Source organism: Leucopleurus acutus, assembly GCF_964270905.1.
Source record: "Leucopleurus acutus genome assembly, chromosome: 6".
In the NCBI taxonomy this organism is placed as follows: domain Eukaryota; kingdom Metazoa; phylum Chordata; class Mammalia; order Artiodactyla; family Delphinidae; genus Leucopleurus; species Leucopleurus acutus.
Genome location: NC_139149.1, coordinates 61,212,781 through 61,238,314, shown reverse-complemented (window position 1 = coordinate 61,238,314; position 25,534 = coordinate 61,212,781). Strand labels below are relative to the sequence as shown.

The 25,534-nt window shown below is 37.7% G+C and overlaps 1 protein-coding gene across 3 annotated transcripts in view; it reads left to right on the top strand.

Annotated features, from left to right (window-relative positions):
- Positions 1–25,534, top strand: part of ATF2 (activating transcription factor 2) — an 87,788-nt gene that overhangs the window by 13,235 nt on the left and 49,019 nt on the right. For 2 of the 3 annotated variants that reach the window (XM_082841279.1, XM_082841278.1), the window contains exons 3-4: positions 4,941–5,015; positions 19,293–19,362. In XM_082841279.1, coding sequence (XP_082697405.1) covers positions 4,984–5,015; positions 19,293–19,362 — 102 coding nt within the window. In that variant the 5' untranslated portion in view covers positions 4,941–4,983. Of the gene's footprint in view, positions 1–4,940; positions 5,016–19,292; positions 19,363–25,534 lie in introns of those variants that run through there. The other variant, XM_082841280.1, reaches the window with a different exon arrangement.

The following is a 25,534-nucleotide window of genomic DNA, read 5'->3' as shown; positions in this document are numbered from 1 at the left end:
GAGAATCTGTGTGTTTTAGTATTTTTCTCAAAACTACTGCTAAAAACTACATGATACTAATTATATAGTGGTTATATATTGAATTATTACAGTGCATGTTATTTATATATAATTTAAATTCATTCTGTAAGTTTTTTTTTTTAATTTATTTTTTGGCTGCATTGGGTCTTCGTTGCTGCGCGCAGGCTTTCTCTAGTTGTGGCGAGCGGGGGCTACTCTTCGTTGCAGTGCATGGGCTTCTCAGTACGGTGGCTTCTCTTGTTGCGGAGCATGGGCTCTATGCACGCAGGCTTCAGTAGTTGTGGCACACAGGCTCAGTAGTTGTGGCACACGGGCTCAGTAGTTGTGGCTCGCGGGCTCTAGAGTGCAGGCTCAGTAGTTGTGGCGCACGGGCTTAGTTGCTCCGTGGCATGTGGGATCTTCCCAGACCAGGGCTCGAACCCATGTTCCCTGCATTGGCAGGCGGATTCTTAACCACTGCGCCACCAGGGAAGTCCCTCCCTCTGTAAGTTTTTCCTTTTTTATTTTTAAGTTTTTTAGTCCAGACCCTTTTAAGAGTAAGTTGCTAGCATGATGTCCCATTCGCCCAAATACTTTACTTTCTACAATAAGACACTCTCCTCCAAAACCATAATACAACCATGAAAATCAAGAAATTAACTTTGAAATATTGCTACCATCTAATCTGCAGATTACATTTAAGTTTTGCCAGTTATTCCAATAATGTCTGTCCTTTATAGCAAAAGGATTCAGTCTAGAATCTCATGTTGCAGTTAGTTATCATGTCTCATTGGTCTTTTTCAATCTGAAGCAGTTCCTCGATCTTTCCTTGACTTTGATGACTTGGACACTTTTGAAGATTATGGCCCAGTTATTTGAGGAGTTTACCTCAATTTGGTGTTCTGTAATGTTTCTTCATGATTAGACTCAGGTTATGTATCTTTGGCATGACTATTATGAAAGTGATAATGTGTCATCCTCATTGCAACCGAAGGGTTGCAATGATATTGATGTTGATTTTCCTTATGTTTAGTGTTGTTAACTTGGATCACTTGAGTAAAGTGATATTTGCCAGGCTTTTGTACTGTATATTACTGTTTTGCCTTTAGTAATTAAAATGTATTTTATAGGGAGATACTTTGAGAGGATGTAAACATCTTGTCTTATCAAATTTTCATTTCTACATTGGTATGCTTTATATCAGATTAATGGAATCCTATTTTATTCACAGTATGATCTATTACTATCATTTATTTTGAATCTCAAGTTGTCTGAGATTTGGCCACTTTATGGCTAAATCCATAAGTCCTTCTTTACTTTCTTGCAGAAGGTATTCAAGGCCCATCCTGTATTATTCCTGCTTTAGCCTCGGAATCAGCCAATTCTTCAAGGATCCCAGGTTCCTTTTGGTGGAGAATAGTATTTTGACATCAAGGTCTGGAGGGCTTATTGCTATTGGGGTATCAGTGCTCCCAGGCCTTCTCAGTGACACAGCTCAGGAAGTATTTGAATATATATGCATGTATATACACATATTATCATCTGTATTTCTATATCTGTATATTTACATTGAAAGTCGTGAGTGCACATGAATATCTCCAGATCTCATCCAGTACCAGAGTTCATTCTGTGTAATTACCTTCACCTGTAGTGTGAATTTACCTTCATCTACTATATCCTTGATAAATTCACTTATTCAATTAATACCTGCATGTATATGTAATGAATTGCCTGTTGCCACCAGATCCCCTCCTCCTCATCAAGTAGACATCTTCCTGCTTGGGCCCTGATATCCTGTCCTGGGCTGGTGCCATCCCTATTCTTTACCTCATGTGGGTGTTACGCAAAGATTTGTCCTCAAAGATATTCACTGATGATAAAAATCCAGTGGTAAAGAATTAGTTATAAATATGTCATATCTGTATTGTGGAATACTATATAGCCATTAAAAATGGCATCTAATATTTGATGGTGTGGCAGAATTTAGATAATTGTGTTTTAAAGGAAGTTATAATGCTCTTTTTACAATTAAAAATTTTTTATTTATCTTTATACATTAATAAGATTGAATATGTACTCTGGAATATTAGACAGTAGTTATCTCTGAATGATAGTATTTTGGGTGGCCTTTTTTTTTTCTTCTGTATTTTTTCTGGGAGCAAATTGAAAGTTCCTTACAACATCTTAATTCAGTAAGCATAATCTAGTTCATATTATCCAGAAATAACAATGACCTCCTTCTGAACCCCAATTAAACTTGAGCTTTAAAGGTTTTTTAGAATTATGTAAGATTGATCATTTATGTGGGATACCTAGTGGTGAATAGTTCTATGGCTATGTTATAACAAACAAAATTTAAAATATACCTTTAACCAAGTTTGGAGTTCTAAAATAAAATGCCTATAGCAATGAAATAGAGAAAATATGAGGAACATACACGTGTTTATATGTGGAATTGTCTTAGAAACTGGAAAGAGGAGTCTGAGCTGGATGCTTGATTAGCTAGCATAAGCTCCTTCACAATCCTGGAAGCTTCTTGAGGGCAGAATCTATTTAATTCACCACTGCATCCCTAGCATGTAGCATAGTGCAAAGCACAAAGTAGATACTCAAATATTTGTTGGTTGAAAGACAAAAGGGGGAACTTTGGCACTAAATCATTAGGGTAGGGAAGATGAAGGAGTGTTAGAAGAAGAGTTAAGAGAGATTAGAGAAACCAAAGAAACTGGCTTCTTTTAAATCTTGCCTAGAACCCTCCTGTGTATTCTTCATGACAGTGATTTTCCTACCAGTATAGGTTGTGGATGCTTGCCAGAGAGTGGTGTGGTATAGTAACAGTTCACTATCTGCAGTCATTGTCTTCTCTGAGTTTATAGTTGAACAAAGCCTCCTTCCCATGCTTTCCTAGGAGCATATTTCCACCCTTGATGTAAAAGGGAGATAAACCTCGATTTAGACGCTTGAGATTCAGTTAGTTAGCTTAAAAATGCTATCTCTTTGTTAATCCTCCCAGAAGAACTCTCATCATTTATGTGCCAAGGTGCTTTGACTTATATTTACAGACCTCAGCTAGGTATTAGGAAATAGTATAAGGAATGGGAATTTTTATTGGTTGGCTAGGAAATAGTCTAGTTCCTAGACTGTAGGAAAGGAACTATAGAAGTTGCCTCCTGCAGGTAAGGAACACCTTTTGTAGAAGAATGGGACAATAGTAGTCAGGGGGGTGTGGAAAAGATCAGAGAGGAGGATACGAAGAGTTAATTCCCTCAAAGCTTTTCTAGAACTATCGGATTGGTCCCTGCACTACCTGTATAGTTTTATTTATTTTTTTTTAATTTTTTTGCGGTACACGGGCCTCTCACTGTTGTGGCCTCTCCCGTTGTGGAGCACAGGCTCCGGACGCGCAGGCTCAGCGGCTATGGCTCACGGGCCCAGCCGCTGCACGACATGTGGGATCCTCCTGGACCGGGGCACGAACCCGTGTCCCCTGCATTGGCAGGTGGACTCCCAACCACTGCGCCACCAGGGAAGCCCCTACCTGTATATTTTTAATATTTTAACTGTTATTCTTACCAAATTGAATTGAAATTATATTTCTGTATTCTTTCTTCTGCTTGACTGAAAGTTTCTCAAAGTGGAGGGACTGTTTGTTTTGTTTTGGTTTTTTTTGGACTGTTTGTTTTTTCACCTTTGTGTCTTGGTATGAGTTTGGTGTTTAAATGTTTCTTGAACTTAACTGAGTTTAAATATTGCTTTGATTTTTCAAAGCAATATGAACTGCATTTATTAGTTTTAGAAATTTTTTGAGTTAGATAACTTAAACTAAATTTATCTGACTTTTTCATATCATATGGCTGTTTATTCATTCCTTAATATTTAATGAGTAAATGCTACTATAAGCTAGGCACTGTTTCAGGTAGTTAACCCAAAGATAAGTTCCTTGTCTTCATTGAGTTCACATTCTACTGGTAATGACTGAAGCATAACTTTTATAGGTTTCCTTTGGATTATTCCAGTGCTTTTTCCCCCTCTTCTCACAGGCAACATGATAAAGTTGAATGTAAATGATGAAATGTAACCTTACCAGATAGATAGAAGTTTTGCCTGGGACCAGGAAAAGAACTTTCTTCTTCCTTTCTCCTATATCAGACCATCTCTGACTCTAGGACTCAGAAGTGTAGCTATTTACACATTTCCCCACAGGAATTACCCAATTTTCCTGAGCAGGACATTCTTGACACCACATTTATAAGCAAAATTATGTAAAATAAAAATTTTCTCTGTGTACCATTGGTTTATTTGCATAAGCATATAGTTAACTCTGTTTGCCACTACATGGGGTTTCAGTGAATGTAATGGAGGATTAGCAGAGTTTAAAGATGAGGCACTGACCCTCATAGTTTAAACATAGTTTAAGTATGTTGTACTTGTCCTTAAGCTAATGTCAAATAAGTAAACTATAAAGTTAGGGAAGAGGGAACTTCTTATAAAGATCAACTATCATTACATTATGGGACAAATAGTGATGAATTAGGCTGAGAACCAGACCATCACTGACTACATTTTTTAAAACTTAAAGCTTTCTGAATAGATATTTTGAAATACTAGATCTCATCTTTTCCTCAGACGTCAAAAGTCAGGATTTTCACTTTTTTAATTACTGCTCTTCAACCACAGTCCTAAAGGCTAAGTTAAATGTTTCTCTTTTACCCTCTTTATCGTGGAGTTGGATATATTAATACCTATGTTTGAGACATTTATATGGGTGTTCATATTTTAGGAGCAGTGCTCTATTATAAAGATTCTTAATAGTGAGTGGGTTTTTGGATGACAGTAGTGTTACAAAGAGTGTAATTATTTGAGTGTTTTTATTGTTTTACTATGTTTCAAGAAATGTTTCAAAACTATATTTAACAGTGTGAAACCACTTCATTTTTCAGTATCCTTGCCATGAAAAAGAGGACGTGATAAGTTGTACAACTTATGAAATTCAAGTTACATGTGAATTCTGCCAGGTGTGTATGCAATATTTGGTATTTTGTGCTTTTTTCATATTTTAGATTATAAAAATTCTCATAGGTTATTTCTAAATAAATATTTCAAGTGTTTTTCATAAATAAGAAAATACTTATCTAGTATGTAGTTTAGCTACTACTTCTATAGTATTTTAAAGTTATCAAATAGAGCATCAAAATACACTTAACTATGACAAGCATAAACATATTTTAGGGTTTTGATTTCTCCTAAAATGAGTTCCAAATAATACTAGTCCCATGAGATGTTCTAGTATTGTTCTAGTGAAAAAGGTTCAAATAGAAAATGGATGTGGCAAAAATGCTGTATTCTAGGTGCTCTTCTGGTCATTTCTCTTGAACATATAAAGTCTGAAAAGTCCTGCCCCTAAAAAACAGTATTCTAGCATTTCCCAAATTTGGCCATAATAGTGATTGTCATCTCTGTTCCTGAAGAGAAACTTATTTCCGAAAGGTTAACACACTAGTGTTGAAAAAGCAACAATGTTACAGTATTTTTAGTTGTCAAATATAGTTCATATATGTAATTTCTATGAAGAAAGCAAAAACAAAAACCTACAAGTTAACGGAAGGAATAATTGGAAACTTTAAGTCTATATCAAAAAGTAGGAAAACAATCTTGACTCAAAAATGTCTTTTTGTAGTTGTTTGGTTCAAATCTGGATCCAAGAAAGTCCCCATATTGCATTTTGTTTAGTATGTTTATTAGACCTCTTTTAATCTAAAACAGTTCCCCTCTACCTCCTCTTTTCTTTAGTTCCCCATGACATTTATTTCTTGAAGAAACCAGGTCTTTTGTCCTGTAGAATTTGGCTAATTCCAGCTTGGTGATGTTGTTTGACATGTTTTTCTTTTCTTTTTTTTTTTTTTACGTTAGAGGATTCTTTTTAAAATTTATTTTTTTATACAGCAGGTTCTTATTAGTTATCTGTTTTATACATATTAGTGTATACATGTCAATCCCAGTCTCCCAATTCATCCCATCCCCACCCCCACTTTCCCCCCTTGGTGTCCATACATTTGTTCTCTACATCTGTGTCTCTATTTTGCCTTGCAAACCGGTTCATCTGTACCATTTTTTCTGGATTCCACATATAATATGCATTAATATACGATATTTGTTTTTCTCTTTCTGATTTACTTCACTCTGTATGACAGTCTCTAGGTCTGTCCACATCTCTACAAATGACCCAATTTTGTTAATTTTTATGGCTAAGTAATACTCCATTGTATATATGTACCACAACTTCTTTATCCATTCATCTGTCGATGGGCATTTAGGTTGCTTCCATGACCTGGCTGTTGTAAATAGTGCTGCAGTGAACATTGGGGTGCATGTGTCTTTTTTTTTTTTTTTTTTTGGCGGAACGCGGGCCTCTCACTGCTGTGGCCTCTCCCATTGCGGAGCACAGGTTCCGGACACACAGGCCCAGTGGCCATGGCTCACGGGCCCAGCCGCTCCGCGACATGTGGAATCCTCCCAGACCAGGGCACGAACCCATGTCCCCTGCATCGGCAGGTGAACTCTCAACCACTGCGCCACCAGGGAAGCCCGCATGTGTCTTTCTGAATTGCAGTTTTCTCTGGTTATATGCCCAGTAGTGGGATTGCTGGGTCATATGGTAATTCTATTTTGAGTTTTTTAAGGAATCTCCATACTGTTCGCCATAGTGGCTATATCAATTTACATTCCCACCAGCAGTGCAAGAGGGTTCCTTTTCTCCACACCCTCTCCAGCATTTGTTGTTTGTAGATTTCCTGATGATGCCTATTCTAACTGGTGTAAGTGATACCTCATTGTAGTTTTGATTTGCATTTCTCTAATAATTATTAATGTTGAGCAGCTTTTCATGTGCCTCTTGGCTATCTGTATGACTTCTTTGGAGAGATGTCTGTTTAGGTCTTCTGCCCATTTTTTGATTGGGCTGTTTGTTTTTTTAATATTGAGCTGCATGAGCTGTTTATATATTTTGGAGATTAATCCTTTATCCATTGATTCATTTGCAAATATTTTTCCCATTCTGAGGATTGTCTTTTTGTTTCGTTTATAGTTTCCTTTGCTGTGCAAAAGCTTTTAAGTTTCATTAGGTCCCATTTGTTTATTTTTGTTTTTATTTCCATCACTCTAGGAGGTGGGTCATAAAAGATCTTGCTGTCATTTATGTCAAAGAGCATTCTTCCTATGTTTTCCTCTAAGAGTTTTATAGTGTCCGGTCTTACATTTAGGTCTTGAATCCATTTTGAGTTTACTTTGGTGTATGGTGTTAGGGAGTGTTCTAATTTCATTCTTTTACATGTAGCTGTCCAGTTTTCCCAGCACCACTTGTTGAAGAGACTGTCTTTTCTCTATTGTATATCCTTACCTCCTTTGTTGTAGATTAGTTGATCATAGGTGCGTGGGTTTATCTCTGAGCTTTCTATCCTGTTCCGTTGATGTATATTGCTGTTTTTGTGCCAGTACCATATTGTCTTCATTACTGTAGCTTTGTGGTATAGTCTGAAGTCAGGGAGTCTGATTCCTCCAGCTCTGTTTTTTTCCCTCAAGTGTGCTTTGGCTATTCGGGGTCTTTTCTGTCTGCACAGAAATATTAAGATTTTTTGTTCTAATTTTGTAAAAAAAAAAATGCCACTGGTAATTTGATAGGGATTGCACTGAATCTGTAGATTGCTTTGGGTAGTATAGTCATTTTCACAATGTTGATTCTTCCAATCCAAGAACATGGTATATCTCTCCATCTGTTGCTATCATCTTTAATTTCTTTCATCAGTGTCTTATAATTTTCTGCATACAGGTCTTTTGTCTCCCTAGGTAGGTTTATTCCTAGATATTTTATTCTGTTTGTTGCAATGGTAAATGGGAGTGTTTCCTTAATTTCTCTTTCAGATTTTTCATCATTAGTGTATAGGAATGCAAGAGATTTCTGTGCATTAATTTTGTATCTTGCTACTTTACCTGATTCATTCATTAGCTCTAGGAGTTTTCTGGTGGCATCTTTAGGATTCTCTATGTATAGTATCATGTCATCTGCAAACAGTGACAGTTTTACTTCTTCTTTTCCAATTTATATTCCTTTTATTTCTTTTTCTTCTCTGATTGCCGTGGCTAGGAATTCCAAATTTATGTTGAATAATAGTGGCGAGAGTGGACATTGTTGTCTTCTTCCTGACCTTAGAGGAAATGCTTTCAGTTTTTCACCATTGAGAATGATGTTTGCGCTGGGTTTGTTGTATATGGCCTTTATTATGTTGAGGTAGGTTCCCTCTATGCCCACTTTCTGGAGAGTTTTTATCATAAATGGGTGTTGAATTTTGTCAAAAGCTTTTTCTGCATCTATTGAGATGATCATATGGTTTTTATTCTTCAATTTGTTAATATGGTATATCACACATATTAATTGATTTGCATTATACTGAAGAATCCTTGCATCCCTGGGATAAATCCCACTTGATCTTGGTGTATGAGCCTTTTAATGTGTTGTTGGATTCTGTTTCCTAGTATTTTATTGAGGATTTTTGCATCTATATTCATCGGTGATATTGGTCTGTAATTTTCTTTTTTTGTAGTATCTCTGTCTGGTTTTGGTATCAGGGTGATGGTGGCCTCTTAGAATGAGTTGAGAGTGTTCCTTTCTCTGCAAGTTTTTGGAAGAGTTTGAGAAGGATGAGTGTTAGCTCTTCTCTAAACATTTGATAGAATTCACCTGTGAAGCCGTCTGGTCCTGGACTTTTGTTTGTTGGAAGATTTTTAATCACAGTTTCAATTTTATTACTTGTGATTAGTCTGTTCATATTTTGTTTCTTCCTGGTTCAGTCTTGGGAGGTTATACCTTTCTAAGAATTTGTCCATTTCTTCCAGGTTGTCCATTTTATTGGCATAGAGTTGCTTGTAGTAGTCTCTTATGATGCTTTGTATTTCTGCAGTGTCCATTGTAACTTCTCTTTCATTTCTAATTTTATTGATTTGAGTCCTCTACCTCTTTTTCTTCATGCGTCTGGCTAAAGGTTTATCAATTTTGTTTATCTTCTCAAAGAACCAGCTTTTAGTTTCATTGATTTTTGCTATTTTTTCTTTGTTTCTATTTCATTTATTTCTGATCTGATCTTTATGATTTCCTTCCTTCTGCTAACTTTGGGTTTTTTTTGTTCTTTCTGTAGTTCCTTTAGGTGTAAGGTTAGAGTGTTTATTTGAGATTTTTCTTGTTTCTTGAGGTAGGCTTGTATAGCTATAAACTTCCCTCTTAGAACTGCTTTTGCTGCATCCCATAGGTGTTGGATCATCGTGTTTTCATTGCCATTTGTCTCTAGGTATTTTTTGATTTCCTCTTTGATTTCTTCAGTGATCTCTCGGTTATTTAGTAATGTATTGTTTAGCCTCCATGTGTTTGTGTTTTTTGCGTTTTTTTTTTTCCCTGTAACTGATTTCTAATTTCATAGCATTGTGGTCGGAAAAGATGCTTGATATGATTTCAGTTTTCTTAAATTTACTGAGTCTTGATTTGTGACCCAAGGTGTGATCTATCCTGGAGAATGTTCCGTGTGCACTTGAGAAGAAAGTGTAATATGCTGTTTTTGGATGGAATGTCCTGTAGATGTCATTTAAATCTATCTGGTCTAAAGAAAAAGCTTGTGTTTCCTTATCAGTTTTCTGTCTGGATGATCTGTCTATTAGTGTAAGTGAAGTGTTAAAGCCCACCCTATTGTGTTACTGTCAATTTCCTCTTTTATAGCTGTTAGCAGTTGCCTTATGTATTGAGGTGCTCCTATGTTGGGTGCATATTTATTTATAATTGTTGTATCTTCTTCTTAGATTGATCCCTTGATCATTATGTAGTGTCCTTCCTTGTCTCTTATAACATTCTTTTTTTTTAAGTCTATTTTATCTGACATGGGTATTGCTATTCCAGCTTTCTTTTGATTTCCATTTGCATGGAATATCTTTTTCCATCCCCTCACTTTCAGGCTGTATGTGTCCCTAGGTCTGAAGTGGGTCTCTTGTAGACAGCATGTATATGGGTCTTAATTTTGTATCCATTCAGTGAGCCTGTGTCTTCTGCTTGGGGCATTTAATACATTCACGTTTAAGGTAATTATCGGTATGTATGTTCCTATTACCATTTTCTTAATTGTTATGGGGTTTTTTACTAGGCCCTTTTCTTTTGTGTTTCCCTCTTAGAGAAGTTCCTTTAGCATTTGTTGTGGAGCTGGTTTGGTGGTGCTGAATTCTCTTAGCTTTTGCTTGTCTGTAAAGCTTTTGATTTCTCCGTTGAATCTGAAAGAGATCCTGCCGGGTAGAGTAATCTTGGTTGTAGGTTCTTCCCTTTCATCACTTCAAATATATCTTGCCACTCCCTTTTGCCTTGTAGAGTTTCTGCTGAAAAATCAGCTGTTAAGCTTATGGGAGTTCCCTTGTATGTTATTTGTCATTTTTCCCTTGTTGCTTTCCATAATTTTTCTTTGTCTTTAATTTTTGTCAATTTGATTACTATGTGTCTCAGCGTGTTTCTCCTTGGGTTTATCCTGCCTGGACTCTCTGTGCTTCCTGGACTTGGGTGGCTGTTTCCTTTCCCACGTTAGGGAAGTTTTCGACTATAATCTCTTCAGATATTTTCTCGGGTCCTTTCTCTCTCTCTTCTCCTTCTGGAACCCCTATAATGTGAATGTTGGTGTGTTTAATGTTGTTCCAGAGATCTCTTAGGCTGTCCTCATTTTTTTTCATTCTTTTTTATTTATTCTGTTCCTCAGCAGTGAATTCCACCATTCTGTCTTCCAGGTCACTTATCCGTTCTTCTGCCTCAGTTATTCTGCTATTGATTCCTTCTAGTATAGTTTTTTTTTTTTTTAAACATCTTTATTGGGGTATAATTGCTTTACAATGGTGTGTTAGTTTCTGCTTTATAACAAAGTGAATCAGTTATACATATACATATGTTCCCATATTTCTTCTCTCTTGCGTCTCCCTCCCTCCCACCCTCCCTATCCCACCCCTGCAGGCTGTCACAAAGCACCGAGCCAATATCCCTGTGCCATGCGGCTGCTTCCCACTAGCTATCTACCTTACTACGTTTGTTAGTGTGTATATGTCCAGGACTCTCTCTCGCCCTGTCACAGCTCACCCTTCCCCCTCCCCATAACCTCAAGTCCGTTCTCTAGTAGGTCTGCGTCTTTATTCCTGCCTTACCCCTAGGTTCTTCATGACATTTTTTTCCCTTAAATTCCATATAAATGTGTTAGCATATGGTATTTGTCTTTTTCTTTCTGACTTACTTCACTCTGTATGACATACTCTAGGTCTATCCACCTCATTACAAATAGCTCAATTTCGTTTCTTTTTATGGCTGAGTAATATTCCATTGTATATATGTGCCACATCTTCTTTATCCATTCATCCGATGACGGGCACTTAGGTTGTTTCCATCTCCGGGCTATTGTAAATAGAGCTGCAATGAACATTTTGGTACATGACTCTTTTTGAATTTTGGTTTTCTCAGGGTATATGCCCAGTAGTGGGATTGCTGGGTCATATGGTAGTTCTATTTGTAGTTTTTTAAGGAACCTCCATACTGTTCTCCATAGTGGCTGAACCAATTCGCATTCCCACCAGCAGTGCAAGAGTGTTCCCTTTTCTCCACACCCTCTCCAGCATTTACTGTTTCTAGATTTTTTTAATGATGGCCATTCTGACTGGTGTGAGATGATATCTCATTGTAGTTTTGATTTGCATTTCTCTAATGATTAATGATGTTGAGCATTCTTTCATGTGTTTGTTGGCAGTCTGTATATCTTCTTTGGAGAAATGTCTGTTTAGGTCTTCTGCCCATTTGTGGATTGGGTTGTTTGTTTTTTTATTATTGAGCTGCATGAGCTGCTTGTAAATTTTGGAGATTAATCCTTTGTCGGTTGCTTCATTTGCAAATATTTTCTCCCATTCTGAGTGTTGTCTTTTGGTCTTGTTTATGGTTTCCTTTGCTGTGCAAAAGCTTTGAAGTTTCATTAGGTCCCATTTGTTTATTTTTGTTTTTATTTCCATTACTCTAGGAGGTGGGTCAGAAAGGATCTTGCTGTGATTTATGTCATAGAGTGTTCTGCCTATGTTTTCCTCTAAGAGTTTGATAGTTTCTGGCCTTACATTTAGGTCTTTAATCCATTTTGAGCTTATTTTTGTGTATGGTGTTAGGGAGTGATCTAATCTCATACTTTTACATGTACCTGTCCAGTTTTCCCAGCACCACTTATTGAAGAGGCTGTCCTTTCTCCACTGTACATTCCTGCCACCTTTATCAAAGATAAGTGTCCATATGTGCGTGGGTTTATCTCTGGGCTTTCTATCCTGTTGCATTGATCTATCTTTCTGTTTTTGTGCCAGTACCATACTGTCTTGATTACTGTAGCTTTGTAGTATAGTCTGAAGTCAGGGAGCCTGATTCCTCCAGCTCCTTTTTTCGTTCTCAAGATTGCTTTGGCTATTCGGGGTCTTTTGTGTTTCCATACAAATTGCAAATTTTTTGTTCTAGTTCTGTGAAAAATGCCAGTGGCAGTTTGATAGGGATTGCATTGAATCTATAGATTGCTTTGGGTAGTAGAGTCATTTTCACAATGTTGATTCTTTCAATCCAAGAACATGGTATATCTCTCCATCTATTTGTAGCATCTTTAATTTCTTTCATCAGTGTCTTATAATTTTCTGCATACAGGTCTTTTGTCTCCTTAGGTACGTTTATTCCTAGATATTTTATTCTTTTTGTTGCAATGGTAAATGGGAGTGTTTTCTTGATTTCACTTTCAGATTTTTCATCATTAGTATATAGGAATGCCAGAGATTTCTGTGCATTAATTTTGTATCCTGCCACTTTACCAAATTCATTGATTAGCTCTCGTAGTTTTCTGGTAGCATCTTTAGGATTCTCTATGTATAGGATCGTGTCATCTGCAAACAGTGACAGCTTTACTTCTTCTTTTCCGATTTGGATTCCTTTTATTTCCTTTTCTTCTCTGATTGCTGTGGCTAAAACTTCCAAAACTATGTTGAATAAGAGTGGTGAGAGTGGGCAACCTTGTCTTGTTCCTGATCTTAGTGGAAATGCTTTCAGTTTTTCACCATTGAGGATGATGTTTGCTGTGGGCTTGTCATATATGGCCTTTATTATGTTGAGGAAAGTTCCCTCTATGCCTACTTTCTGCAGGGTTTTTATCATAAATGGGTGTTGAATTTTGTCAAAAGCTCTCTCTGCATCTATTGAGATGATCATATGGTTTTTCTCCTTCAATTTGTTAATATGGTGTATCATGTTGATTGATTTGCATATACTGAAGAATCCTTGCATTCCTGGGATAAACCCCACTTGATCATGGTGTATGATCCTTTTAATGTGCTGTTGGATTCCGTTTGCTAGTATTTTGTTGAGAATTTTTGCATCTATGTTCATCAGTGATATTGGCCTGTAGTTTTCTTTCTTTGTGACATCCTTGTCTGGTTTTGGTATCAAGGTGATGGTCGCCTCGTAGAAGGAATTTGGGAGTGTTCCTCCCTCTGCTATATTTTGGAAGAGTTTGAGAAGGATAGGTGTTAGCTCTTCTCTAAATGTTTGATAGAATTCGCCTGTGAAGCCATCTGGTCCTGGGCTTTTGTTTGTTGGAAGATTTTTAATCACAGTTACAATTTCAGTGCTTGTGATTGGTCTGTTCATATTTTCTGTTTCTTCCTGATTCAGTCTTGGCAGGTTGTGCATTTCTAAGAATTTGTCCATTTCATCCAGATTGTCCATTTTATTGGCATAGAGTTGCTTGTAGTAATCTCTCATGAACTTTTGTATTTCTGCCGTGACAGTTTTTACTTCTCCTTTTTCATTTCTAATTCTATTGATTTGAGTCTTCTCCCTGTTTTCTTGATGAGTCTGGCTAGTGGTTTATCTATTTTGTTTATCTTCTCAAAGAACCAGCTTTTAGTTTTATTGATCTTTGCTATTGTTTCCTTCATTTCTTTTTCATTTATTTCTGATCTGATTTTTATGATTTCTTTCCTTCTGCTAGCTTTGGGGTTTTTTTCTTCTTCTTTCTCTAATTGCTTGAGGTGCAAGGTTAGGTTGTTTATTCGAGATGTTTCCTGCTTCTTAAGGTGGGCTTGTATTGCTATAAACTTCCCCCTTAGAACTGCTTTTGCTGCATCCCATAGGTTTTGGGTCATTGTGTCTCCATTGTCATTTGTATCTAGGTATTTTTTGATTTCCTCTTTGATTTCTTCAGTGATCACTTCATTATTAAGTAGTGTATTGTTTAGCCTCCATGTGTTTGTATTTTTTACAGATCTTTTCCTGTAATTGATATCTAGTCTCATGGCGTTGTGGTCAGAAAAGATAGTTGATACAATTTCAATTTTCTTAAATTTACCAAGGCTTGATTTGTGACCCAAGATACGATCTATCCTGGAGAATGTTCCATGAGCACTTGAGAAAAATGTGTATTCTGTTGTTTTTGGATGGAATGTCCTATAAATAAGTCCATGTTGTTTAATGTATCGTTTAAAGCTTGTGTTTCCTTATTTATTTTCATTTTGGATGATCTGTCCATGGGTGAAAGTGGAGTGTTTAAGTCCCCTACTATGAATGTGTTACTGTTGAGTTCCCCTTTTATGGCTGTTAGTATTTGCCTTATGTATTGAGGTGCTCCTATGTTGGGTGCATAAATATTTACAGTTGTTATATCTTCTTCTTGGATCGATCCCTTGATCATTATGTAGTGTCCTTCTTTGTCTCTTTTAATAGTCCTTATTTTAAAGTCTATTTTGTCTGATATGAGAATTGCTACTCCAGCTTTCTTTCGGTTTCCATTTGCATGGAATATCTTTTTCCATCCCCTTACTTTCAGTCTGTATGTGTCTCTAGGTCTGAAGTGGGTCTCTTGTAGACAGCATATATAAGGGTCTTGTTTTTGTATCCATTCAGCCAATCTGTGTCTTTTGGTGGGAGTATTTAGTCCATTTACATTTAAGGTAATTATCGATATGTATGTTCCTATTCCCATTTTCTAAACTGTTTTGCGTTCGTTATTGTAGGTCTTTTCCTTCTCTTGTGTTTCTTGTCTAGAGAAGTTCCTTTAGCATTTGTTGTAAAGCTGGTTTGGTGGTGCTGAACTCTCTCAGCTTTTGCTTGTCTGTAAAGGTTTTAATTTCTCCATCAAATCTGAATGAGATCCTTGCTGGGTAGAGTAGTCTTGGCTGCAGGTTTTTCTCCTTCATCACTCTCAGTATGTCCTGCCACTCCCTTCTGGCTTGTAGGGTTTCTGCTGAGAGATCAGCTGTTAACCTTATGGGGATTCCCTTATGTGTTATTTGTTGTTTCTCCCTTGCTGCTTTTAATGTTTTCTTTGTATTTAATTTTTGACAGTTTGATTAATATGTGTCTTGGCGTATTTCTCCTTGTATTTATCCTGTATGGGACTCTCTGTGCTTCCTGGACTTGATTAACTATTTCCTTTCCCACATTAGGGAAGTTTTCAACTATAATCTCTTCAAATATTTTCTCTGTCCCTTTCTTTTTCTCTTCTTCTTCTGGGACCCCTATAATTTGAATGTTGGTGTGTTTAATGTTGTCCAGAGGTCTCTTAGACTGTCCTTAATTCTTTTCATTCTTTTTTCTTTATTCTGCTCTGTGGTAGTTATTTCCACTATTTTATCTTCCAGGTCACTTATCCGTACTTCTGCCTCAGTTATTCTGCTATTGATCCCATCTAGAGTACTTTTAATTTCATTTATTGTGTTGTTCATCGTTGCTTGTTTCATCTTTATTTCTTCTAGGTCCTTGTTAACTGTTTCTTGCATTTTGTCCATTCTATTTCCAAGATTTTGGATCATCCTTACTATCATTGTTCTGATTTCCTTTTCAGGTAGACTGCCTATTTCCTCTTCATTTGTTAGGTCTGGTGCATTTTTATCTTGCTCCTTTATCTGCTGTGTGTTTTTCTGTCTTCTCATTTTGCTTATCTTACTGTGTTTGGGGTCTCTTTGCAGACTGCAGGTTCGTAGTTCCCGCTGTTTTTGATGTCTGTCTCCAGTGGCTAAGGTTGGTTCAGTGGGTTGTGTAGGCTTCCTGGTGGAGGGGACTGGTGCCTGTGTTGTGGTGGATGAGGCTGGATCTTGTCTCTCTAGTGGGCAGGTTCACGTCTGGTGGTGTGTTTTGGGGTGTCTGTGGCCTTATTATGATTTTAGGCAGCCTCTCTGCTAATGGGTGGGGTTGTGTTCCTGTTTTGCTAGTTGTTTGGCATAGGTTGTCCAGCACTGTGGCTTGCTGGTCGTTGAGTGAAGCTGGGTGCTGGTGTTAAGATGGAGGTCTCTGGGAGATTTTCGCCGTTTGATATTATGTGGAGCTGGGAGGTCTCTTGTTGACCAGTGTCCTGAAGTTGGCTCTCCTATCTCAGAGGCAGAGCCCTGACTCCTGGCTGGAGCACCAAGAGCCTTTCATCCACATGGCTCAGAATAAAAGGGAGAAAAAGTAGAGAGAATTAGTAGAAGTATGAGGAAAGAAAGAAGGAAAGGAGGGAAGGAAGGAAGCAAGGGAGGAAGGAAGAAAGAAAGAAGCAAAGAAGGAAAGGCAAGAAGGAAAGAAAGGAGGGAGGGAGGAAGGAAGGAAGGAGGGAAAGAAGGAAAAAAGACAGAAAGAAAGAAGATACAGTAAAAATAAAGTATAATAAAGTTATGGAATTAAAAAATTCTTATTTAGGAAAAAAAAGGGACGGATAGAACCTTAGGACAAATGTTGGAAGCAAAGCTATACAGACAAAATCTTACACAGAAGCGTACACATACACCCTCACTAAAAGAGGTAAAGGGGGAAAAATCATAAATCTTGCTGTCAGAGACCACCTCCTCAATTTGGGATGATTCGTTGTCTAAAGGAGGGAAGGAAGGAAGGAAAGAAAGAACGAAGGTAAAGTATAACGTTATTAAAATTAATAAGAAAAAAATTTTTTTAAAAACCATGGACGGATAGAACCCTAGGACAAATGGTGGAAGCAAAACTATACAGACAAGATCTCACACAGAAGCATACACATACACATTCACAAAAAGAGGAAAAGGGAAAAAAAATCATAGATCTTGCTCCTAGAGTCTACTTCCTTAATTTGGGATGATTGGTTGTCTTTTCAGGTATTCCATAGATGCAGGGTATATCAAGTTGATTGTGGAGCTTTAATCCGCTGCTTCTGAGGCTGCCGGGAGAGATTTCCCTTTCTCTTCTTTGTTCTCACAGCTCACCGGGGCTCAGCTTTGGATTTGGCCCTGCCTCTGCGTGTAGGTCGCTGGAGGGCGTCTGTTTTTTGCTCAGACAGGACGGGGTTAAAGGAGCCGCTGATTGGGGGCTCTGGCTCACTCAGGCCGGGGGGAGGGAGGGGCACGGAGTGCGGGGCGGGCCTGCGGCAGCAAAGGCCGGCGTGACTTTGCACCAACCTGAGGCCCGCCGTGCGTTCTCCCGGGGAAGTTGTCCCTGGATCCCGGGAACCTGGCAGTGGCGGGCTGCACAGGCTCCGTGCAAGAGGGGTGTGGAGAGTGACCTGTGCTCGCACACAGGCCCCTTGGTGGCGGCAGCAGCAGCCTTAGCGTCTCCCGCCCGTCTCTGGGGTCCGCGCTTTTAGCCGCGGCTCGCGCCTGTCTCTGGAGTTCCTTTAAGCAGCGTTCTTAAACCCCTCTCCTCACGCACCAGGAAACGAAGAGGGAAGAAAAAGTCTCTTGCCTCTTCGGCAGGTGCAGACTTTTCCCCGGACTCCCTCCCGGCTAGCCGTGGTGCACTAACCCCTTCAGGCTATGTTCAAGCTGCCAACCCCAGTCCTCTCCCTGCGCTCCGTCAGAAACCGAAACCCGAGCCTCAGAGCCTCAGCTCGAAGCCCCGCCCGCCCCGGCGGGTGAGCAGACAAGCCTCTCGGGCTGGTGAGTGCCGGTCGGCACGGATTCTCTGTGCGGGAATCTCCCCGCTTTGCCCTCCGCACCCGTTGCTGTGCAGTCCTCCGCGGCTCCGCAGCTCCCCCCTCGGCCTCCCGCAGTCTCCGCCCGTGAAGGGGCTTCCTAGTGTGTGGAAACTTTTTCTCCTTCACAGCTTCCTCCCACTGGTGCAGGTGCCGTCCCTATTCTTTTGTCTCTGTTTTTTCTTTTGCCCTACCCAGGTACGTGGGGAGTTTCTTGCCTTTTGGGAGGTCTGAGGTCTTCTGCCAGCCTTCAGTAGGTGTTCTGTAGGAGTTGTTCCACGTGTAGATGTATTTCTGGTGTATCTGTGGGGAGGAAGGTGATCTCCGCGTCTTACTTTTCCGCCATCTTCCTCTCATTCCTAGTGTAGTTTTTATTTCAGTTATTGTATTGTTCATCTCTGTTTGTTTGTTCTTTAATTCTTCTAGGTGTTTGTTCTTTAATTCTTCTAGGTCTTTCTTCAATATTTCTTACACCTTCTTCATCTTTGCCTCCATTCTTTTTCCGAGGTCCTGGATCATCTTCACTATCATTATTCTGATTTCTTTTTCTGGGAGGTTGCCTATCTCCACTTCATTTAATTGTTTTTCTGGGTTTTTATCTTGTTCCTTCATCTGGTACATAGTCCTCTGCCTTTTCATTTTGTCTGTCTCTGTGAATGTGGTTTTCGATCCACAGGCTGCAGAATTGTAGTTCTTCTTGCTTCTGCTGTCTCCCCTTTCGACATGTTTTTCTATCTCCTGTATTTCCTGTAGTTGGATCTAGAGAGGCTTGATTAGATTCAGGCTTGACTTTTTTCCCCCAAGAATCCTTTGTGTGCTTTCTAGCATCATATCGGGGGCACATAATGTTTGTCTCACTTTTAGTGATGTTAATTTAAGACTGACCTGTGAGTTCAGATGCTGTCACCCTGACCCCTCCATTATAAAGTTCCCATCACCTTTGTTCCTGATTGTTTTATCCGACACTGATGATAGTTACCTAGTCCATTATTTCATTGGGGTTTAAAGTGGTTATCTTCTCATTATTTCATTTCTCTGCACTTATGCTACTGAACAGGAAAGATTTAGACTGATAGATCAGGGTTCCTAATATTTTGTTCTGTAGTGTAAAATCTGCATGTTACATGTCTCTGTTCGTAATAAGAAAATGGAAGGTGGGGTTAAAATGTCAGTAAAAGTGTTTTACTTCACATTCAGATAGAAGGTGATAAGCTTAGTGAAAATCAAATAATATTACATTTTAAGTTGTTCTTTATTTAAAAATCTATACTGTGAAACATTTAGCCATTTCTTAATGTTTTATTATAGGCAATACAAGGACCTGTGGAATATGAGTGATGACAAACCCTTTCTATGTACTGCCCCTGGATGTGGCCAGGTAATATATAAATTGTTTTGTATATTCATATTTAGTAAAACACTTATGACAATATATGTTGTCATTAAAAGGATTCTTTTACAATGTTTTGTACAATTTTGGAGTTAGAATGAAAATAACCCAGAAAAATTTGGGGAAGAAATTAATTTTCCTCAATAGCACATCTGAGTTTTAAAGAATACAATCTAATATGGAAAAAAAAAATTAAGTCTTGTAAGGGAAAGATGGAAAACCTGGAGAAAATCCAAGATTTAAAAGTATATTCATTTGACCATTATTGGTTGAAAATCATTGTGAACTGCCTAATTGGAAATCAGATATACATTATCTTTTATGAAAATTAGTTTACTTGCTGAACTCTTATGAAAAAAACTAATGTTTACCTCTGAGCATATCACTAATAATATATTAATGTTCTTAAGTATAACATCTTTAATATAGAGCATGTGTAGAAGCATTTTTAGAAAATAATATTTTAGTGTTGTTACAGAAAATAATATTTCAGTGTTTTTTAATAGGCCGTTAAATTATTAATCTGTTACTGTTATAATAATCTTAAAATAGCTATAGACACTAAGGAATGAAAGAATAAATTTAATGTGTAGTAAAATTACAGAGTACTTAAATATACAAACTCTAAATCATAAATAAGTATTAAAGTGTTTCTTTGGTTCTCATTGTTTTCTTTAGCTGATATTTTAAATGGAGGTATAATTTATATACAATAAACTGCACATACTCATAGTGTACAGTTTGATACATTTTAACATATGTATGTATCCATAAAACCATCACCACAATTAAGATAGTGAACATATTCATCATCCCCAAAAGTTTCCTCATGCTTATTTGTTATACCTCCCTCCCATCCCTGTCAACCATTGATCTGCCTTCTGTCACTATAGGTTAGTTTGTATTTTCCAGAATTTTATATAAGTGGAATCATACAGTATGTACTTTTGACTGGATTCTTTCCTTCCACATAATTAATTTACAATTTCTGCATGCTATGTGATTAGTAGTTAATTCCTTTTCATTGAGGAGCAGTATTTCCTTATTTCACCATTAGTTTATTTATTCACTTGTTTATGGACATTTGTCTTATTTCCAGTTTTTAGTTGTTACAGATAAAGCTGTTGTGAATATTTATGTATAAGTCTTTGAATGAATGCGTGCTTTCTTTTCTCTTGGGTGAGTACCTAGGAGAGTAGTGGTGGGATCATATGTAATATATAATAGGAAATTGCCAAACTGCTTTCTAAAACAGAGGTGTCACTTTGCATTTCCACCAACAGTCTATGAGAGGTCCTGTTGTATCATATCTTTGCCAACATTTGGTGTCAATCTTTTAATTTTAGCCATTTTCATTGTGTGTATACTGATATATAAAGTGTTACTTTGCATTTCTTTGTTGACTGATGAAAAAATGAGCACTTTTTCATGTGCTTATTGGCTATTCGTATACTTTATTTTTTGTGAAATATCTTTTCAAATCTTCTACTTGTTTTTAAAAATTAGGTTGCCTGTCTTTTAATTATTGAGTTGTATGAGCTCTTTAAATATCCTAGGTACCAGTCTGTCATCAAATATTTCTCCAGGTCTGTGGTTTCCAACTTGATTTTCATAATAGTATCTTTTGATGAACAGATGTTTCTAATTTTAATGAAGTCTAATGTATTAATTTTTTCTCTTCTTTGGTTGTTGGTTTTTGTGACTTATCTAAGAAACTTTTGTTTAACCTTAAGTCACAAAGATATTCTCCATTGCTTTCCTCTGAAAGCTTGGTTTTTCATTTCGGTCTCTTTTGTATCTTGAATTAATTTTTGTGTATAGCGTGAGGTAGGAATTGAAGCTCGCTTTTTTTTCCATATGGTTTCTCAGATATTCCAGTGTCGTTTGTTGAAAAGATTTTCCTTTCTCCATTAAATTGCTTCATCCCCTTTATTGAAAATCAAATGATTTGTGTAAGTGTGGATCTATTTCTTAGCTTTCTATTCTGTTCCTTTCATCAGTCTGTCAGCTTTTATGCCAGTACCATACTGTCTTGATTGCTTTAGCTTTACAGTAAGCCTTCCAGTCAGGTAGAGTAAGTTCTCCAATTTAGTTTTTTTTCAGGATTGTTTTGGATAGTCTTTTAATTTTAATCATTCTGGTGAGGGTATAGTGGTATCTAAAGATTTTAATTTACATGGTGTCCATGATGTTGAGCAGGGTAAAGGTAGGAGTTACCAGGGTTGGTGATATTTTAGATAGGTTGGTCAGGGAATGCCTCTGTAATAAGGTGACATTTGAATAAAGATGTGGGAGCAAACCCTGCACATACCTGGGGGAAGAGTTTTCCAGACTGAAGGAACAGCAAATATAAAGTCTTGTAGGGAAGAAATGGATTTGGTGTGGTTAAAAACAGAAAGATGACGTTGCAGCTGGAGCATATAGTGATTAATGAGGATAAGGGTAGGAGATGATGTCAGAAAGGTAGGGGAATAAAAAGAGCCCATAACCTGTAGGGCTTTTGTTGACTGTGATAAGGTATTTGGATTTTATTCAGAGAGCAAGGAAAAGCCATTGCTGAGCTAATAGTGAAAGTAGAGACTGGGAGCAGTCAGAGAGATAGTGGTGGCTTTGACTAGGTGAATAATGGACAAATAGAGAAATAGACTGATTTGACATATATTTTGGAGACATATTTTGTATACATTTTTCTATAAATTCAGGAAAGCTAAAAATTGCAATTTCTAAAATCCTTTTCAGCTAGAATTCTGGGTATGATTTTAGGTTCCACCAACCAGATTTACTCATTCTGGTAAATTACATTTACTCCTTGGATTTGGGACCAAGTTGAATGGAAAGGTGGTATTACTCAAGTCCTCCATTTTGCTGGAATGGATTGGACAGACACAGTATGAATCTTTAATCCCTGGATTACAGCTAATACAATATGTTTCTAGAGCCAGCCTTTGGACCATGACCAGTTTTGCTGTGTTGTTCTAGGAATCATTCGTGGAAACTGAAACTCAGTCTCAAACTAGTCCCTAATTCCTTGTCCTATCCTTTTCTGCTTAAAATAGTTGGAATTGTTATTTTGTGATTGAGTCTTTAGTAACATACATGCCATTTTAAATAAAAAGAATTACATTTAAATTCACTTAAGAGAGCTTCCAAATGAAGCCAACAAAAGATCAGGGGGGATTTGACTTCAGGATGAATCCAAGAAGTCGAATTAGTACCATCCAACCTTCCCCGTTTTTGGTGCCTCTGCGCCAAGACTATCCCTTCCATCTTCTGCCTCCACCCCAACTCCCAAGGCCAGGCTGTCGTTTCTCCCTATCTGGGAGATAGAACCAGTGAAAGAATGACTCAGTAAAATTAGAAAAAGGCAAATGGAAATGAGATAGTCTTTAGGTCAAGAAGATATTTTAAAATTGCTGAGAAAAATTACACAATCTGTTCAAGCATATGCAGACTGTTTATAGACACTATTAATGGTTTGCTTCCTTAGCTGATGGGGTGAGGCAAATGGAACATTACACAGCACATCCCCGGGGTAAAGTAAGAGTTTATTCACCTCAACACCAGATCCAGAAAGTCTGGGAACTTTTTAATATTCATTGTTTAAGTTCTCGCAGCAGACTGCCTTGCACATGCCCAGTCCGTGTCCATGGCACAAATGGCCAAGAGACTGAGAGGTAGACTACTTCTTAGCCAGCCAAGAAGAGACCCTTCGTAGGGCTAAGGTCTTCTATGAACATAACAAGGGTGTTCCAGCACTTTATCAGGCCCCAAAGTCACCCATTGTTCTTCCTCATAATATATATCAGCAACGTTTCCATCTAATGATCCTGCCTATAAATCAATCTATGCTTATTTTGACATTTTCTACCATAAGAATGTTTATACTTTTGGCAAAGCAGCAACCATTTTACTTCAGTGATATTAAAAGTACTCTTGCACTCTTATTCATTGCTGGTAAAAGTGCAAGATGGCACACCCCCTAGAGGGAGTTTGACAATATCTAGCAAAATTACACATGCATTTACCCTTTGACCCAACAATCCTACTTCTGGGACTCTATCCCAAAGGTGCACTGTCAAAACTATGAAAAGACATATGCCCAAGGTTATTAGATATATGTTCAATATATTTTGTTACCTGTCAGTCTCTGGACAGTAGTATTCCAGGAGAATAGAAGCAAAAGCTATAAAGCTTCTTGAAGCTTCAGTTTAGAAGTGACAGGTCATCACTTCTGCAGCATTCTGTTGATCAGTGCAAGTCACCAGACCAGCCCAGACTCAAGGGGTGGGGAAATAGATACCCTCCTCCGGATGGGAGAACCAGCCTTACCACATTGCAAAGGAAGGAGGGTACATATCATAATGGAAGGAATTTGTGGCCATATTTTACAATCTAGCACAGACAAATACTGAAATACTTAACAGGTAAAATAATTTCTGGGGATGGCCTCAAAAAAATCCATTGGGTGAATGGTGAGTAGAGATGAAATGAGATGGATCATAGGTTGATAATTGCTAAAGCTGGGTGAATGTGCAAAGGGGTTTATTACACTATTTCTTTTTAATTTACTAAAATGCAACAGAAGAAAAAGAAACCTATTGCTGAATGTAAGAACATATGTATGTATGTGCATCAGAGATTGTTTAAAAGACCTAATATTTTTTAAAAATATGAAAAACATTAAGAAGTTAGAATTGTTTTTTAGACTCCCTGTTATGAAAGGAGTTAACATTCATTTTTCCTCCTACTTCTTTCCTCTCCCTTGATGTCTGATAATAATTTTTCCATTGTCAGGGTTTGTAATACATTTTGTCTGATAATCTATAATCCCCATATTTCTTTAGTTTTACTTCTGTATTTAAATAGTATAGATAGAGAGGAAGGGTGAGAGCTAAGCTTTAAGGCACTCCAGTGTTCAGAAGTCAGAAAGAGGGGGAGGATGTAGCAGAGGAGACTGAGAAGGAAGCAGACAATGAAGAAAATTGTGTTCTGGAAGTCAAGTAGAAAAAATATTTCAAAGTGTGGGGGAACAATGTAGTCATATAGTTGGTAGGGTAAGGTGAGAATTCAGTATTTATTATCGGATTTAGAAAAATGGGGATTATTAGACACCTTGCTAAGAGTAGCTTCAGTGAAGCAGCAGTGACAACAGTGAGATTGGAGTTAGCCTGACAAGTAAATGTGGAGAACCAGAAGTGGAGACATCATAAGATACCTTTTTCTTGGAATTTAGCTTAAAGGGAACAGTAAAATAACTGCTGGAGGAGAATTGAAGATGGAGTTTTTTTGTTTGTTTTGAATTTTAAGGTGGGACTATCACAGCATATTTGACACTGCAGAGAGAGGGACTATTGCAGGAATGGGGTCCTTAAGAGAGGATGGGATCCGGTGTTCAAGTGAAGGAACTGGCCTTAGAAAGGACCATAGACAGTTTATCCATAGTAACTGAAAGTGAAAAGGCGGGAAGAGGTGTGGAAGGTTTGAATAGAGAAAAGGAAGCATATCAAAACTTAGACATACAAACATTTCTTCGATATGGTCACCATAAAAAACTACATTTCTTTTCATTCCATTACACAAAAGAAATCACCTTTAGAAGCTATGGCACATTGTTTTAAAGAGACTTGTATTACTTAGGATGCTGGCTGAAACAAAGACTCAACCTTAATAGATTGAGCAGTTTGTTCTTTATGTAATAACTGGGAAGTAGGAGTCCCAGGGCTGGCTGATTCTATAACCCTCAACATGCTACTTCCATTTTTAGCTCCATGATGGCTGTTCCAGCTCCTGACTCAAGTCCATATTCCAGCAATAAGAGAGGGAGAAGGGGAAGCAAAACACAGCATGTATACACCCATCATTTTAGGAACATTAACTGGAAGTAATGCATATAATTTTCACTCATTCTTTTGGTCCCAGCCCAATCATATGCCCACCTAACTGCAAAGAAAGCTAGAAAATGTGGTCTTTGTCCTGGGCAGCCAAGTGCTCACCTAAAATTCAGAAGTTCTTTTATTGAAGGAAAAAGGGTAATACATATTGAGGGACAGCTGGCGGTCCTTGTCATAGTTTTCAGAGATGATTTTGAATTTGGTAACCTAACAAAAAGTCATTTGGAGTCTGAGTCTGGTTAAGCTGGGTAATACTGAAATTACCAAAG